General features: G+C 45.5%; 1 protein-coding gene across 1 annotated transcript in view; it reads left to right on the plus strand.

Moving 5' to 3' along the window:
- The window catches only part of LOC119395678 (polycomb protein SCMH1), a 79,294-nt gene that overhangs the window by 698 nt on the left and 62,915 nt on the right, over nt 1-15,681 (plus strand). The window contains exons 2-5 of the mRNA XM_037662672.2: nt 1-26; nt 7,083-7,244; nt 7,505-7,706; nt 13,541-13,611. The exon at nt 1-26 is cut by the window's left edge and continues 42 nt beyond it. Of these exons, the coding sequence (XP_037518600.1) occupies nt 7,092-7,244; nt 7,505-7,706; nt 13,541-13,611 (426 nt within the window). The 5' untranslated portion in view covers nt 1-26; nt 7,083-7,091. The remainder of the gene's footprint in view (nt 27-7,082; nt 7,245-7,504; nt 7,707-13,540; nt 13,612-15,681) is intronic.

Here is a 15,681-nt window from a genome sequence, read left to right on the forward strand (position 1 = left end):
GTGACGGTTACTGAAAAAGAAAACAGGTTGGTTGTGCCCGGACTTCTTTTGCTGAAGCAGTCGTGTGTCGTTTTGCGTTGTTTCTTTGCACTAAACGTCAGCACATGCAATACTAACTAGCCCACCAGTCTTTTTTGTTATGCCCCTAAACATTTTTGATGGAATTACAGTTTTAAAGGCACGAATAGCTTTGCAAGTGAAAGAACAACCCACACACTCTCATGAAAGTTTGAACAATGCACTTATAAATCACTGGTGCAAAAGATCACTGCAGAAACTTGACTCATGCTTACGGATTGAAAAGAGCAACTATGTTGGCACCTGAGCGGCTCTGTAATGCGTGGGGCTTTAATTTGTGCTTAATGTGGTACCTGAAGCTTTTTGCATCCCCTGCAACGCGAAAGGCAAAATGAGCATCTGCAGAGTGAATGCAATGGGCTGCAGCTATCACTGTGCCATCTGATTAATCTCCCACCCAGCATAGCCCAACCGCACGCATAACCGTTCATCGCTGTCACCGTGTTGCAAATGAGGTCTAAGGCAATGGTGGCCGTAGTGGTTAGTGCACTCGTCAATGGAGCGGTAGCTGTGACAGTGGGGCAGAGGTTTCAATCCTCACCGTGGCCACCTTTTTTTTAGTCAGCGAAGATGGCTAAACATGTGTGCCATTCTTGTGCCACGATTTCTGATGACAGTAAGGGATGAAAAAATCCTTAACGGGGGGTGGGTGCTCGAGCCGACGTTTCGACAAGTGGACTTGACTTCAAGGCTGGAGCTGATGACAGTATGGTCACAGCAATGAGTCATGTAGTGCTCCTGCATTTATAATTGAATTTGATGTAGCATAAGCATCTGCCTGCCACGCTGTTAAGTGACAGGTTTGCTCCAGGTCATTGCACTTAAACTACACGGACATGACAGAACAAGTGCAGTGTGTTAACTTTCAGCCGAATTTTTTATTTTCAAGAGTGGCACATTTGTGGAAACTGGGGCTCTGTGTGGTGAAAGTGGGGACGAAAACTAGTTCGCTCCTCGGAGAGCTGTTCAGTTGCATCCAGCTTGTAGAATGTTCCAGAAGCCAACACTGCATATTTTTATAGCATTTATATCTGTAGTAACAAATGCTTATAACCCCCCAACGGAAAAAAGACGTGGCAAATTTGCAGTCATTGGACAATTTCAAGTCTCACCTGATGTGCAATGAAAAACGTGATCTCTAGACAGAATACACTCGCTGATTGCCCCAGCTTCCCTAAACATTCTAGGAGTGTTGTACTTTTCACTGCATTGCCTTGTTCAACATCGTGGCTGTTTTGCACTTTTCTGGAATGAATGCTGTGAAGCGGCACTGAATATTGACGCAGCCATCGCTTCCATATATGTTCCCACTGTTTGTGAACCCAAAGATCAAGGAATTCTGCTCATTTCCTCATTTCTTTTGTCATCAAGGTGCAGCATCTGACAAAAATAACTGAGATGGTTTTAAAGGGAAAATAAGGAGAAAAACGATTTTTCTCATATTAGTAAATTGCCCTTCCACAATGTCAAATGCACCACTCTTGCTCTCAGAAGCCATTAAGTAAGTGAGAAGATGGGCTAAAAGAAAATGCAAGCTGTGACGATGCCTTGAGGTTACCGTGCCGACTTGCTGTGATGTAGATTCTGAGGGCATGTGCTAGGGCTTGCATATCTCTTCAAAGGTGAAAATTAAATGCCTTGTGTCCTGAGGGAGACAAAAACTTAATGTAACAAGTATCAGGAAATTTTATTGACGTGATGTAACCAAAATATGAGGAACAAAAGAAAAACGATTGAAATCCATCATGTCACACTGACATTCACATTCTGAGGCTCTGGCATGACATTCAAAAACAAAACGATGACTTTCATTCTTTTCGTTAGTACTTAACTGTGATGATGAAATTACCAGCAGTAGAAATTTCAAAGAATAGTTTATCAGTATAAACCGACTTAGGTGCTTCTCCTTTATGTCCCTTTAAATTGTGTGGCTCATTTTGACTCAAGTATATAAAACTTATACGCTTGGAACTTATCAATTTGAACTAACTAAACTGTCTGTGGCATTTGGTACAAAAAGCTTCTCCCAAGTTAATTCTAGTAAGCTAAAAGCCACTCCATGGAAGAGCTTCCTGCGTTACCAACTTCCTGATTATGAAGGCGAAAGCCAGTTCATGAGTAAGAGAACCTGATGTTGGCCAGCCTGAACAAAAACTGTACCGAAAGTCAGGTGGGCCAATCACAGGGGTAGTGCAACACCAGGTGAAGTGCAGAAATATATGGGGGGAGGAGAACCTAATGTAACCAGTGCATAAGGAGAACTAAATGGAAAATGATGGGGGCTGAACCGAATCAAAGGTTAATCACATGTGACTAAAAGATAATTCAAAGGGAATAAAATGTGAGCAAAAGGGTGTGCAAGTGAATTACTGTAAAACCTCAGTGATTCGAAACTCGGTTAGTATTTTGAAATCCCACTTAATTCAAAGAATTTCTGCAGTACCATATTTCGCAATGTAAATTTGAGTGGATAATTTGAAGTGGCAGTCAGCACCAGCCAGGTTAATTCGATAAGCCAGATTAATTCGATAACTTTAAGTCCCATGTGCCAATTCCCGGTGCTGATTTCACTGTAAATCTGCGGAAACGACAGCCTAAAAAGCCACAAGGCAATTCAATTTAGTGACACTAATCAGTGACTGGTGAAGCACCCTAACCTCGCCGCTGCCTGCGCAAAAGTAAAAAATGGCGGTCTTGTGGCCCGCTGAAATTTGCTCCTGCGGAAAAGAAGACATGTTTCACCGCAACACAGCAGTGACACGCTGGAAGCATGTCGCATGTTTCCTGCAACGTCAGCGCGTCATGATTCACCTATCCTTTCTGGGAAAATAAAGAAAGTAATAAAGGACGATCTGACAGAATTCGCACAGTATGCGAACCTCCAATTGGCGGTTGCTCCGGCAATTTGTGCACTTGCACTGCTGGCAGAGTTCTTGCCTGCAACGCCTACTTCGAAAACTCAGTTCGAAAACTTCACTGATCATGTTTTCCAGCCAGCACACATCACAAATTTCGTCAGACTGGCCATTATTAATTTCTTTATTTTCCAAGAAAGAATGGGCAAATGGTTGTATCATGACGCACTGGCTCTGCGAGGTGACATGCTGCTCGCGCGCCACTGTTGTCTTGCAGCGAAGCACGTCTTCTTTTCTGCAGGCACGCACTTCAGCTGACCATGAGACCGTTTTTTTTTTTTTTTTGCACTGGCAGCGATGAAGCTAAGGTGCTTCAACTATGAACAACCAGCATTTTTACGTGGCATTGCCTTGCGGTGAAATTGGGACCGGGTATTGCTAGAAAACATAAACCCTTGGATCCGTAAACTAGCAGGTGTTGCAGACAACCACCTCTGATTGCTTTCAGTAATTCAAGGTTTCTTTCATCCCGCTTTTTGCATGTTTTGTTAATTTGAAAACCCACTTAAATTAAAGATTTTTCACAGTCCTTGTGAGCTTGAATTAACGGGGTTTTGCTGTAGATGTTAAGTGAATTAAAAGTGAATGAAATGAGATTTATTACCTTGGCAAACAGGTCTCAGCATGTAGAACTAGTTCTGTCTTGGGGACCGAAAGAAAGCATGTAATAGTAAGTAACAGTGCAGTCGACTGGAAATGTCAAAGTAATTTAATGAGCATCTCATGAGAGCAGTAGGCTTTTGCCTGTGCTCTCCTTAACGTTCGCTAAAGTGTCTGTAAGTTTTCTCGTGACCCATGCAGTAGTCTCTCACTTTGAGTTGTCTCAGCAATTGGTGCTTCTCTGCTAGTTCTTGTAATGTTTGCTTAAAAATGGCAGCATTATCAGACTACACCATTTGCGGTGTTCCCTGTCTAGTGCAGAATGTCTTATTCAATTTTTTCTATCCGACACAGCATGGTTTTCGCACACGTCTGCCCTGCAAAACTCGTCGGGCCGTCTTCGTGCATGGCATCCATTGTAACGTTGACTGTAACCTACAAACAGATGCCGTCTTCGTGGACTTTGCAAAAGCGTTCGACGAGGTACCCCACTTACGTTTAATGCCTAAGCTGTCACTATGATACACACACTATAACATACTGAACTGGATCAAAGAACTTTCAAGAGGCAACTCCTAGTCATAAATAACCAGGCTTCGATCTCTCCTTGTTAAGGTGTTCCCCAAGGCTCAGTTGTGACTCTGATCGGGAAATGATATAAAGCAGTGAAAACGCAAGACATGAGAGAATAGAACCAGATGACACAAATGCCTTTTCTGTATGTGTTTGAACGCCCTTTTCTTATTCCGCAGTCATCCCTACCAATTAGCTTAATTTTATGCCATTCTTAGCTATCTTCTCTTACTCATTTACATAAACCACTTACTGCTCCTTTTTTGCTGCAGCATTGCATACTCACCGACTACTGCATAATACAATGCCCCATCCGTAAAGACTTGCCGTCCATACGTATCTCATTCATGTGAAGGAATAATAGTATAAGAGCTGGTGGCAGTTAAATGCAATAAAGTGGTGTCCTTTAGTTAACCAACATATTCCCCTGTTTTCCCCTTCACAGTCTCTTTATATTCCCTCTGAAATAGCCTTGTCTTTCATATATCTTGGTGTCACATTTGTAACAACCTGTCTTGGCAAAGGCATGTTACTAACGTTATTTCATACATTACATGAACCCTGGATTACCTAAAGCGGTTACACTTTCATCACGCAATGCCACATGTGAAATTATTATTTTATAACACACCTGTCAGATTGAAACTAGTGTATGCATTTCCCATATGGGACCCACCTCAAGTTTCAGATCCGCCGAATGGTTTAAAGTTGTACTATTCAACTCATTCTGTGTACTCACATGACATCAGCATTTTGTGATTGAATTGTCTGATTTAATTATTTTCTATGTAATGTCACACTGCAAACCTTTCTTTCCGTAAGTTTGATTATTATGCTCTTAACCTTGCACCTGATAGTATTTCTGTCCCTCAGCACACATATAGCAATGCTCGCCATCTTTGACAAGTTACACATTCATGTCATTGACAACAACCTCAGCCGATTTTTGGCATCCCTTTTATCTTCCCATAGAAAGTGAAAAAAAAAGGTTCGCCCCACGGTGACCAGCAGTGATTCTGCCGCCATTAAAGGGCGGTCGTTGAGAAAAACAAGAGAATGTGGGTATACAGCTGATGCTCTCTAGGCTTGCCTGGTGCAGCAGAGCTGTGGGTCACCACTCATTGCACGTCACTCTAATGTTAATGTGGTCTGACATCACTAAAACTTTCGTTACACTTCCTACACACAGTGATGTCGGTGTCAGTCGCGCTGGCAGTGGGTATCGAAAGCAAGAACAAGCATTTAGGCACACTTTTTAAGCAATATAAAATATGTTCAAAACGTTTGCTGTGTCCTACACTTTGCGCTGAGTGCCCTTGCATACAGAGGCAGCCTACAGCAGGCTTTTTATGGCCTCAAAATTTGGTGTCTCCACTCCTTTAACGTATGCGCACTTGTGTCCAGTGAAAGTGGCCCCTTCTGAGTCTTGGTATGCTTCAATGCATAGCACCATTACATTGCAGCGAAACCGACTTTCGGGAACCACTACATCTGCAAACAAATTAGCACAGGCACGTTGTTGGGCTAGTCAGTTCATGGTTTCAAAAAGGTTTTAAAGTGCGCGATGAAGACTGGATGACAACAGGAACACATACGCACACACAAGTGCAGATGTGTGTGCGTGTGTGTTCCTGTTGTCGTCCCGTCTTCATCGCGCAGTTTAAAACCTTTTTAAAAATCAGCACACTCTCAGCACTGGCTCAAGGCTGATAGACAATGTGCCATTGGTTGTGGCATCATTTAATCCCGTTTCAGACATGCACTTGGAGCAGAAAGTGTGGAAAGTCCAAAAAATTGGATGCCAAGGACTTTCAGCATCCGAAATTTCAGGCCTCTCTACCTATTGTCTCTATAGGACATGTGGTGGTGCCCCCCCTCACCTGTCTGTAGATGTCCGCTTCTCAAGATTTTGGGGAGCAAAGCCTGGTGAAGAAGTTTGTTCAACATTCCCAGTACATTGGCGTGTTGCACATTTCTTAGAAGACATCCTCGTCCTCAACCACAGTGTTGACAGCTCAACGGCTGAGGACGTCTACGGGACTGTTATGTTCAGTGCTCTTGTTGTGGAAAATCCCACTGCTCTGACTGAAAATCATCACCATGTGCTAGTGCCTTCATGAGCTTCATCTCATCCACTTGAAGCCTAACTCGTCTAATCCTAGGACAACTAACGACAGTGACCCGAATGCTTTGATTTGCTCTGTCAATCACAAGAAACTGCATGCACAAGCTTCATTGTATTCGCTTGGCACCCAAATGTCTCCTGATGGTGGTGTATGCAATATTGTGTGTGAAAAACTTGCTTTGATGATGTGTATGCATTTTCATCACCAGCTGCCCATACCCTCTTATGCTCGGGTTGCTGCGGTACCCTCACTGTCCAAGCAGCCCCATCCGCAGGCACCTGTACTACACAGTGCTATGAATTCTGTCGTAATAAAAAGCATCGGTTCAGCCTGATCATGCCTGGTGCCCACCCCGACCATTGCGCTGTTACTGCAGCATCCGTACCTCTATTTCAGGGATGTGCAGGTGCCTTCAAAAAGATGAATGACAGGGCTCTGCAACTTCTGAAAGAGATAACTTCTAAGTGAGCGAAAATTATGTTCATGCATTGAGTGCAGGCTTTATCTCGTTCATCTCTGTACGTGCCTACTCATTATCAACACTTGAGGAAATAGTCGTTGGCAGCATGCTCACTGGTATTGAAGGTCAATTGTGGCCTCGTATTTCTTGCTGTATAATAAGTAAAAACTTAAAGAGACTCGTATTAATCATGGTGCATGCATCATTTGATGCGTATAAAAGTTGCACTCTTGTATAAGATGTAGCGGTGAAAGCGTTTTGTAGAAACACTGCAACTTGAGGAAATGACATGGAATTCTTGCGAAAGTGCTTATTGTTGAATGTCCTCAGGAGCAGGAGATGTCCAGGAGTCGTCTCGGCCACCTGAAGCCGTGCTGCGCCTGGTGCGAGGACAACCGCAAGGACTTGAGGCACGCCATAACCGTTGGCCACGCACGCAAGGAGTTCTGCTCCGAGAATTGCTTGCACGAATTCAAACGTGTCTACCTCAAGGTACGTGAAAGTTGTTTTTACTTGGGACGTGTGTTGTGCATTAACAATGCACACTTGAGCATTGTACAGCAGTGCGCGATGTTGGGCTAGTTGTGTGTTGTGCATGAATAATGCACACTTGAGCATTGTCCAGCTGTGTGCGATGTTGGGCTAGTTGGTACATGACTGTGAGGAGCAAGGGTGAAGCTAAAGAAGGAGGGGGAGGAGAATGGGATTGTATGTGCGGACTACAGAGAGGCTTGTTGCAAACCTCATTGCAGGTGGCATGTGCCCTTTGTGAGATCGTAATCCGTGGCGCATCAGTGCACCTAGACGACCATGGGCAGCTACGCGAGTTCTGCAGCACCGAGTGCCTAGACAAGTACCGCTTGAGAGACCCCACAACCATGGCCACTGCAGACCGGTCCAGCAAGCTCAAGCCTCATGGGGGCAGCCAGATTCAATACCAATACGAAAGCTCTGGTAAGTGTCACATGGGTGTCCTTAAGGGAAATTTGTGTGGTTTTGTTTCAACTCCGCTCAAGCCACCCTCGTGACCGGTACAGTGGCTCAGATGCACACAAATTGCGTGCCCTTTATTCAGCTTCTGTCTCATCCTCATCCTCATCATTCTCAGCCTGCTCTATATCCAGCGCAGGACTAGCTCCTCTCCAAATGTTCTACAATTTGCCCTTTCTTGTGCAAGCCAATGTGTTTTTATGCTTGCAAACATCATCACTGCACCTATCTCTCAGCTGTCCTCAGCTGTATTTCCCATCCCTTGGTGTCCACTGTGTTGCTTTGACTGACCATCAGTCAGGTAGAATAATGGCCACCCATGCTTGTTCTCTGCTCAGTTCTTCTGCCTTCCTGTCGCTTAATGTTAGGCCTAACATTTTCACTTCCATTGCACGCTGCATGGTTCATGACTTTTAAAGACGATAGTCTTTCTTGGGATACTTGAACGCAGAAATTTTGATCTGTCTGTCTGTCACACGATTCAGCCACCCGGCCAAAGTTTAAGCACTTGCTGAACGCCTAGCCATCTTGAACTGGTAGCGGCGCGTTCATACTTGTGAACATTGTCTATCAAAAAGCAAATATTACGCATATCTGAGGCACAAAAGCAATATGTAAGTATTAGGTGGTGTGTTCCTTTACTAGAGAATACATAGATACGTAATTTTAAAGACCCTAGTGTTTCTTAGGCTGCACTGAAAATGCGACGCTATGAGCCAGATGCGGAGATTCAACATAGAGGAGGACTCATGTAGTACTGCCGGCAGAAGACTATCGTCTTTCAACGACATTTGCAGCGAAGCACGCAGATACGCAACCAATCTTTTTCTTGAGCTTTTTTTGTAGTAGACCTGAGTGTGAATGTGAGTGCTCGCTTACGCTGCCGACCTGTGGCCACACAGTGTCCACTGTAGTTATAGGACATGTCTTCAACTGCTTCTCTAGAAGGAGCATTTATTCACCTGAGAAGTATTACAGAAAGAAGTAGAGTCCGTTTCATTGGTACAGTCGAAACCCACGATAACGAAATCCCGAGGGAACGAAATTCTCACCGCAACGAAATATTTTCGGAGCACCGGCGAACGCCCATAGGAGTCAATGCATTTCGTAACTTGAGACTACGAAAGATATTCATACTGCAGTCCCTCATTAACGAAATTTTTGAAGCACCAGTGCGCAAATAATCTACTCTCGCAACATTAACTACATTCAAAAACTGCTGAAATGCATTCATGCTACACTTAAATTGTGCAAAACTATCGCTACAGCGCACTTGAGAAGCAGCCGCTATCATTGTTTACAAAAAGAAAGCTGGCGACAATGATGATGATGATGACTTGCCGAAACACCTGCGCGTTATCGCGGACTACGTAGCCAAATCCACATTCCTCATGGAGTTTCGTTGGTTGGCTTGACTCTGTGCTTAGCTTTGTCGGCTTTGGGCGCACATGGTCGCGTGTGTGGAGCCATTTGTGGAGCGTTTTCTTGGTCGCTTGGTGCAACATGAACTATGTGTTGCGATTGCTTCGTCCGATTTCGCTGCCTGCGAAGATGCCGCCTCCAACGAAAAAGCGGAAGTTCATCACGCTGGAAGATAAGGCTGCAATCATCAGTGAGGTGGAAAAGGCAGGGAAAAAATGGACATCGGCGAAGAATTCGGTGTTGCGTGCAGCTCGCTGTCCACGATTCTGCGCTGATCCAGCGGAGCCGGAAAAGGTTCGCCTGTAGGCGTACTTGATGACGGGGCTGGTGACAGCGCAGTGCCGCCGTCACTGACCAGTGCATGGGGCGAACTTTGTGCCGTGGCAAACGAGATTCCCCATTGAGAGGCATGAAATTGTTGCGTGGTAAGGCCCGGCAAAACAAACTTACTGACTTTTGGAAATGAAATGTGTTTTTTTTTTGTAAATTACGTGTCTTTTCTGCCGCATTCTCGCGCCAACGAAATTCCCGCAAGAGCGAAATTTTGTGCTTTCCCCGCCGATTTCGTTATTGCGGGTTTCAACTGTAACTTATTGTCACTGGTCTCGTTAATGGGGAGGCCATCGCCAGGCAGATTCCAAGGGCTGACGTATTCCCCACCCCCACCCCCGAAACGCACTATGAAAGCACGGACAATTTAAGGGTAGGTCCTTTTGGTGTGCCAGAGAATGCCAGTTTGTGACACTTATACTGTGTTTATATACAAATGGCAGCTCTGAGCTTTCTGAATTTTCAAGGGAAAAAGATACTTAGGCTCCATCTGTCACCCTTACCTATACCTTACTAGAAATAAAAGTTTCACATCCATTGTAAGGGATCTTTATTTCACTTCATGACTCTCAGTGCTGACACTCTAATTGCAGTTTCGTTTACAATATTGTTATATGGAAGGACAACATACAAGAGGCTGTATGTATGCATTTTCTCGCATGTAACCTGCACAAAAATTTATTTTATATTTGGACCTAAAGTCAAGACAAAAAACGCAAATTCTGGTCTGCAAAGGTGGCTTCACGGCAGTGCCTCACAGCTATGCAAGGAAGCTAGCTTCGTTGCAATACTTGGGGATTGTTTTTAGAAAACTTCTCGTGAATTGTTTTATATGCGAATGCATTTCTTACTCGGGGGTTGTCCTGCGTCCCTGGCCGGCGTGCGCACAGATCTCTTCGCGCGCGCTCCTCCTCGCCCCTAGCAACAGCTGCGCCGCGCCTAGCAACCGGAGCAGGTGGTGAGCGGCGCAGGGTAAGGGTGAGGAGGAGCGCGCGGGCATGTGATGGCGCTCGCATCGCAGAGCATCGGAGGGTAAGGGAGAGGAGGAGTGTACCCAGTGAGGGCGCTCGCATCGCGGAGCTCGCTCGGCGGAGAGAGCTCGGGCGCTCCTCCTCTCCGCGCTCGGACCATATATATCATGCAGGGAGCGCGCGCTTTGGTGTCTTGATAGCGATGGAAGTCGGTGAAGTCGAATCTCTCGCGGCAGCGATACCACTAGGACGAAGTGTAACACAATGCAGCTCGAGCGTTACGCCTCTACGTGCACACTCTTCGTCTCTCTTCATTAATTAATCGCACACTCATCGGGTGCACCAAAATGCATTCACATTTCCTCACGATCCCCTTCGGGGAGGTGCGGGGGTTTTTTTGAGGGTGCAGGTTAAACGTGAGAAAGTACATAAGTCTATTTATGAGCGGATGCTCAGGCACTTTGCCATAAGGCGGTAGCACACGACAGCTTCAAATCATTGTCTTCTTCACCTGATTTGCCTGTTCACCTTCAATGGTACAGATGCATAGAACTAACCCAGGCAGTAAAAGTGCCATCCCGGTGCAGTTAAAAGCAAGGGTCTGAAGCACTGTAGCTGGCTTTGAGCCTACTGATGTGCAAGATTTGTTCTACAGCAGTTACTCACTGAACACTCATTTCGTCTACTATCTTCCCATTTGGTCGTACGGCAGCTTCCTCACTAAAGTTCCCCGTATCTGTCAATGGAGAACTTCAAAAATTATTCTGTTCATTAAAGCAGAAATTGTAATTATAAAACTTGCCATGTAAGAACAACTATTCATTTGCTTTTGATTGAGGTATAAAGTTAATTTTTAATTGGAGCACCACAAGGCGTAAATTGCATCTCAGTGGGGATGAAAATGATTATTTTTTCAAACTTCTGATTTTTTCTCGTAAAAATGTGGAAACATCAGTGGTCCGAAAATATTTTTTAACACAAGATATACCTTCTTTAGAGTAAGTATTCATTACTCAGATATTCATATATAGTGCTATATTACAAGGCAAAAAATACAAACAGAACATTTTGGCAAATTTTTTGAAGGCGCATATGGCCGAAAAATTGCAGTAATACTATTTTGCTTTGAACAACTCAAACAAATGCTCTTGCTTAGTATCTAAACCAAATTTCGTATTGAAGCAATCAACGATACTCTCAGAATAATTTTTCTGACAAACCACACTCTGACGGCATACTGTGAAATTCAGAAGGCTCCCACGTGACCAAAAATTTTTTTCTCACTGAAATATTCCAGCAATTCGCGGTTTTCAGTGCAAGAAATCGGCACGATCTTTTTCGAAAACATTTGAGACGGTAGCTAAATGGCTGGGACGCTTGGCGGGGAATGACCTTGTTGTAGCGCTGGTAGTGCTCTGCCATCTGCATATCTCCTCTCACACAGCATTCAAGTTCAGCAGGCCTCGGTCGCATGTTCTCGGACGACCAAAAATAAAGTGGCACACACTCAAACCTCGATATAAAGAACACGGATATAACGAATTATCGGTTATAACGAAGTAAATGAAGAATAGTTTTGTCATAGATACAGTGTTACAAATAAACGTTTATAACGAATTTTCGGATATAAATTTTCGTGGCAGATGTGACTTATAATGAGGTTTGAGTGTATTTGCTAAGTTTGGCCATCGCAGCTGCGGCCAACACACCCACAAAACAATTGCAAAAGGGTTGCTGCAGTAGGAGCAACTGCACTACACACCTGCCCGAAAAATCTGTTTTCTCCCCCACCGCGGGGGGATCATTTGTCCTGTTGGGAAAAAGGTCCCAGTCTCCGAGGAGGAGGCGCAGCGGGGTCGCGCCCACTCACTAATCCATGACGATGTCACGTGATCTGAAATCCCCGCTGCTCCCCCGAGGATTAGTCCCCTGTGTGAATACGCCTTAAGTGAATGCTGGGCAAGTGCAAAGCACGCCCTATCCCTGTCTTTCTCTTGTGTTTATATTGCTCGCTTAGCCCTGAAGGTGGGATCCGCTCTTCATTAGCACTGCTGCTCTCATGCGAGTGAGCGCTGTTGTTCTCAGTGAGCCCATCAGCAGCGTGCATGGCGTGAAAGACCCTCCGCCAGCCGGCACCTTCCTTTTGGGTGCTGCGTGGTTGCACCACTAACGGCAAAACCCTCGGGAAACTTTCCGATGGTTGGATGGTGGCACCCTCTCTCGGCCTAGCAGTGAAGCTTGGTGATGTTGAAGAAAGCAAATGTTTTTCTGAAAAAGTTGCTTGTGCACAGTATTTCTCCATGTCCCTTAATACAAGTGGGAAGACTGAACTGTGTGACCTCGGATGGACGCTGTTCACCTTGAGTCTATAAGTGCATTGCACTTAAAAACTGCAACATAATGATAATTGTGGGGGTTTAATGTCATAAAACCATGATATGATTGAGATGCCATAGTGGAGGGCTCCGGAAATTTCAGCCACCTGGGGTTCTTTAATGTGCACCTAAATCTAAGTACACGGGCCTCTAGCATTTTCGCCTCCATCCAAAATGTGGCCGCCACGGCCAGGACTCGATCCCGCAACCAGGTCAGCAGTCGAGCACCATAGGCACCAGATTATCGCGACGGGCTAAAAACTGCAACACGTCGTTAAGCTTGGAGATAAGTGTGGTGTAGTGAAGACAGCCAGGTGCTTTTGTCAGACATAAATACCTAAAATGATTCAGTTGGTTTCTTTTGAGATTCGTGTTTTTCCTTTTTTGATTATGTCTGTTTTTGTTCTGGCAGACATGATGAGCCTATGTATTTCTTTTATGTGCTGTGCAGGGCCCATCAGTTCCTTTTATGTTAGTATGGCACGGTTTCCTGAAAAGCAAATCAGCTCTGTTATCTTTTTTTTCAAGAAACCATGCTGCGATGTTGAAAAAAGCAAATGGTTTTCTGAAAAAGTTACTTGTGCGCAGTATTTCTCCAAGTCCCTTAAAAGAATTGATAAGACGGAAATGTTTTTGCCACTTGTTTATTGACCTGATGTATGTATCCAGAAAATGACAAATTGAGGGTTGTGACTTGCAGGCTACTTTGACTGGGACGAGTACCTGAAGGAGACCAACTCTCAACCAGCGCCGTCCACATGTTTCAAGCAGGCAAGTGTGCCCATAGAAGGCTTTGATAGAAACGTATAGTAACCCTGGTTTCTAAAGCAGGTAGCTTTGGCTACTACTGCATTGTTGAGTAAAGTTGGGCTGTATCAGTGGACACTGTAAACAGTGCACTTGTGGCAAACATCTTGTACAGTAAAACCTCGTTAGTTTGACCGGTGTTGATTACTGGAATTGGACAATTGTCTTTAGCTCTTGACAAGCATATGCATTACTTACTGACTTCAAACTCATTATCTGGGAAGTGTTTGGTAACACGCCACTTAATTCATACAACTCTCCAAGCGTGCCTAATAGAGAGCTGTACAGATTTACGATGTAAAATGCAAGAATGGCTCTAGTAGCCAGCTGAAACAGAGCAGCAGAGTCTGCACTGTTGCAGTCATCTCCAGGAACCTTACAGGAATGCCTCTATTTGTGTCTTTATAGCCTTCATTCTTGCATTTACCAATGTGCATGACTGTGTTGTTTGTTCATTCGCGCCTGCATAGTTGTGATCCATAATCACAACAGTAGTGACCATTCAATAAAAAGACAAAGACGCCGGCCACAAGGGAATAAAAATGTAGAGACGTTTCGGCGCCCAGAACGGGAGCCTTGTTCACAATGCTTTTCACATTTTAAGTGCGAATGCACTTTATAAGCGACCCTGAATCCGCCGTCCCATAGCAACGGCGCGTGGAGCGGAGAGGAGCGTCTGTAGCAACGGCGCAGCGACGTCACGCCCCACGTGACTGCGCGCGCTCCGCCCTCCGCTCCGTGGCTGCGCGCGCCCGGCACATTGCCTGTGGTGATGAAGGCCGGCGGTGAGACGCCGAACGAAAGCGTGCGAAGCGAGCCGAGCCAGCGCCCTCTTTTCTAGGTGGCATTGGCCGAGCACCCCGAAGCCGATCTGGCGCGGGGACGCGCGATGCGTGAGCGGGCGCGGGCCCTCGAATTCGATCGGCCGGACGCGCGCTTCAAGCGAGACTTCCTGGACCGCAGCTTCGGATATAGCTGCGCGGTGTGCGATCGACTGTGGTTCGACAACAACCTGAGCCCCATCTCGGGCGTGCGCAACGCCGCCAACGAGTTGAACGCGTTGCGGGTTCTTTGGAACGAGTTCGGAAGACAGATCATCATCATCAGTAAAAGTGCTTTGCACTTAAAAACGGCCAGACCTCCGTGGGTCGGCTGGCGCGTGCTCTCTCGCTGCCGTCTCCTTCGCTCGGCTCTGCAGTTTAGTCGCGCGCGCCCCCTCATAGCATCACCCCGTGCTTCGCACTTCCTCATACTCCCCTTCGGGCAATTGCGGGTTTTTTTATTCTCTTCTGGTCGGCGTCTTCGTCTTTTTATTAGGGATGTGCGAATATTCGAAATTTCGAATATTCTTCGAATAGTGTTTGCTATTCGATTCGATTCGCACTGAAATTTTACTATTCGAACTATTCGAACTTCCCAAAGACAAATGCAGTCAACATCCGGTTGAAAGTGACCCCTTCAGATTTTTAATATGCTTCACCTCAATACACTCTCGTATTGCGGCAAAGCTGCCTTTCAAGCCCCGTTACGGTCGAACTTAGCCAAGAGACAAAGTCCGATTGGAAGTGGTCCCAAGATTTTCAATATGCTTCACCTCATCACACACCCGTATTGCGGCAAAGCTGCCTTTCAAGCTCCGTTGCGGTCGAACTTGGGCAAGAGACAGTCAACGTCTGATTGGAAGTGGTCCCTAGATTTTCAATATGCTTCACCTTCTCACACCCCCGTATTGCGGCAAAGCTGCCTTTCAAGGTCCGTTACGGTCGAACTTAACCAAGAGACTGTCAACGTCCGTTTGGAAGTGGTCCCTAGATTTTCAGTATGCTTCACCTCATCACACCCCCGTATTGCGGCAAAGCTGCCTTTCAAGCTCCGCTACGGTCGCAAATGTATCAACTCAAGAAAACGCTGGCTCCAATATGGAGATGAAAGATGTGGCAGAGTTGGGGGCTCAATTAATGCTGTTTTGGACCTGAAATTTGGGCAGGAAGTCCGAAAAATTGGACGCCGAAGCTTTTTAGCATCCAAAATTTC

Source organism: Rhipicephalus sanguineus, chromosome 6 (genome assembly GCF_013339695.2).
Source record: "Rhipicephalus sanguineus isolate Rsan-2018 chromosome 6, BIME_Rsan_1.4, whole genome shotgun sequence".
Classification (NCBI taxonomy): Eukaryota; Metazoa; Arthropoda; class Arachnida; order Ixodida; family Ixodidae; genus Rhipicephalus; species Rhipicephalus sanguineus.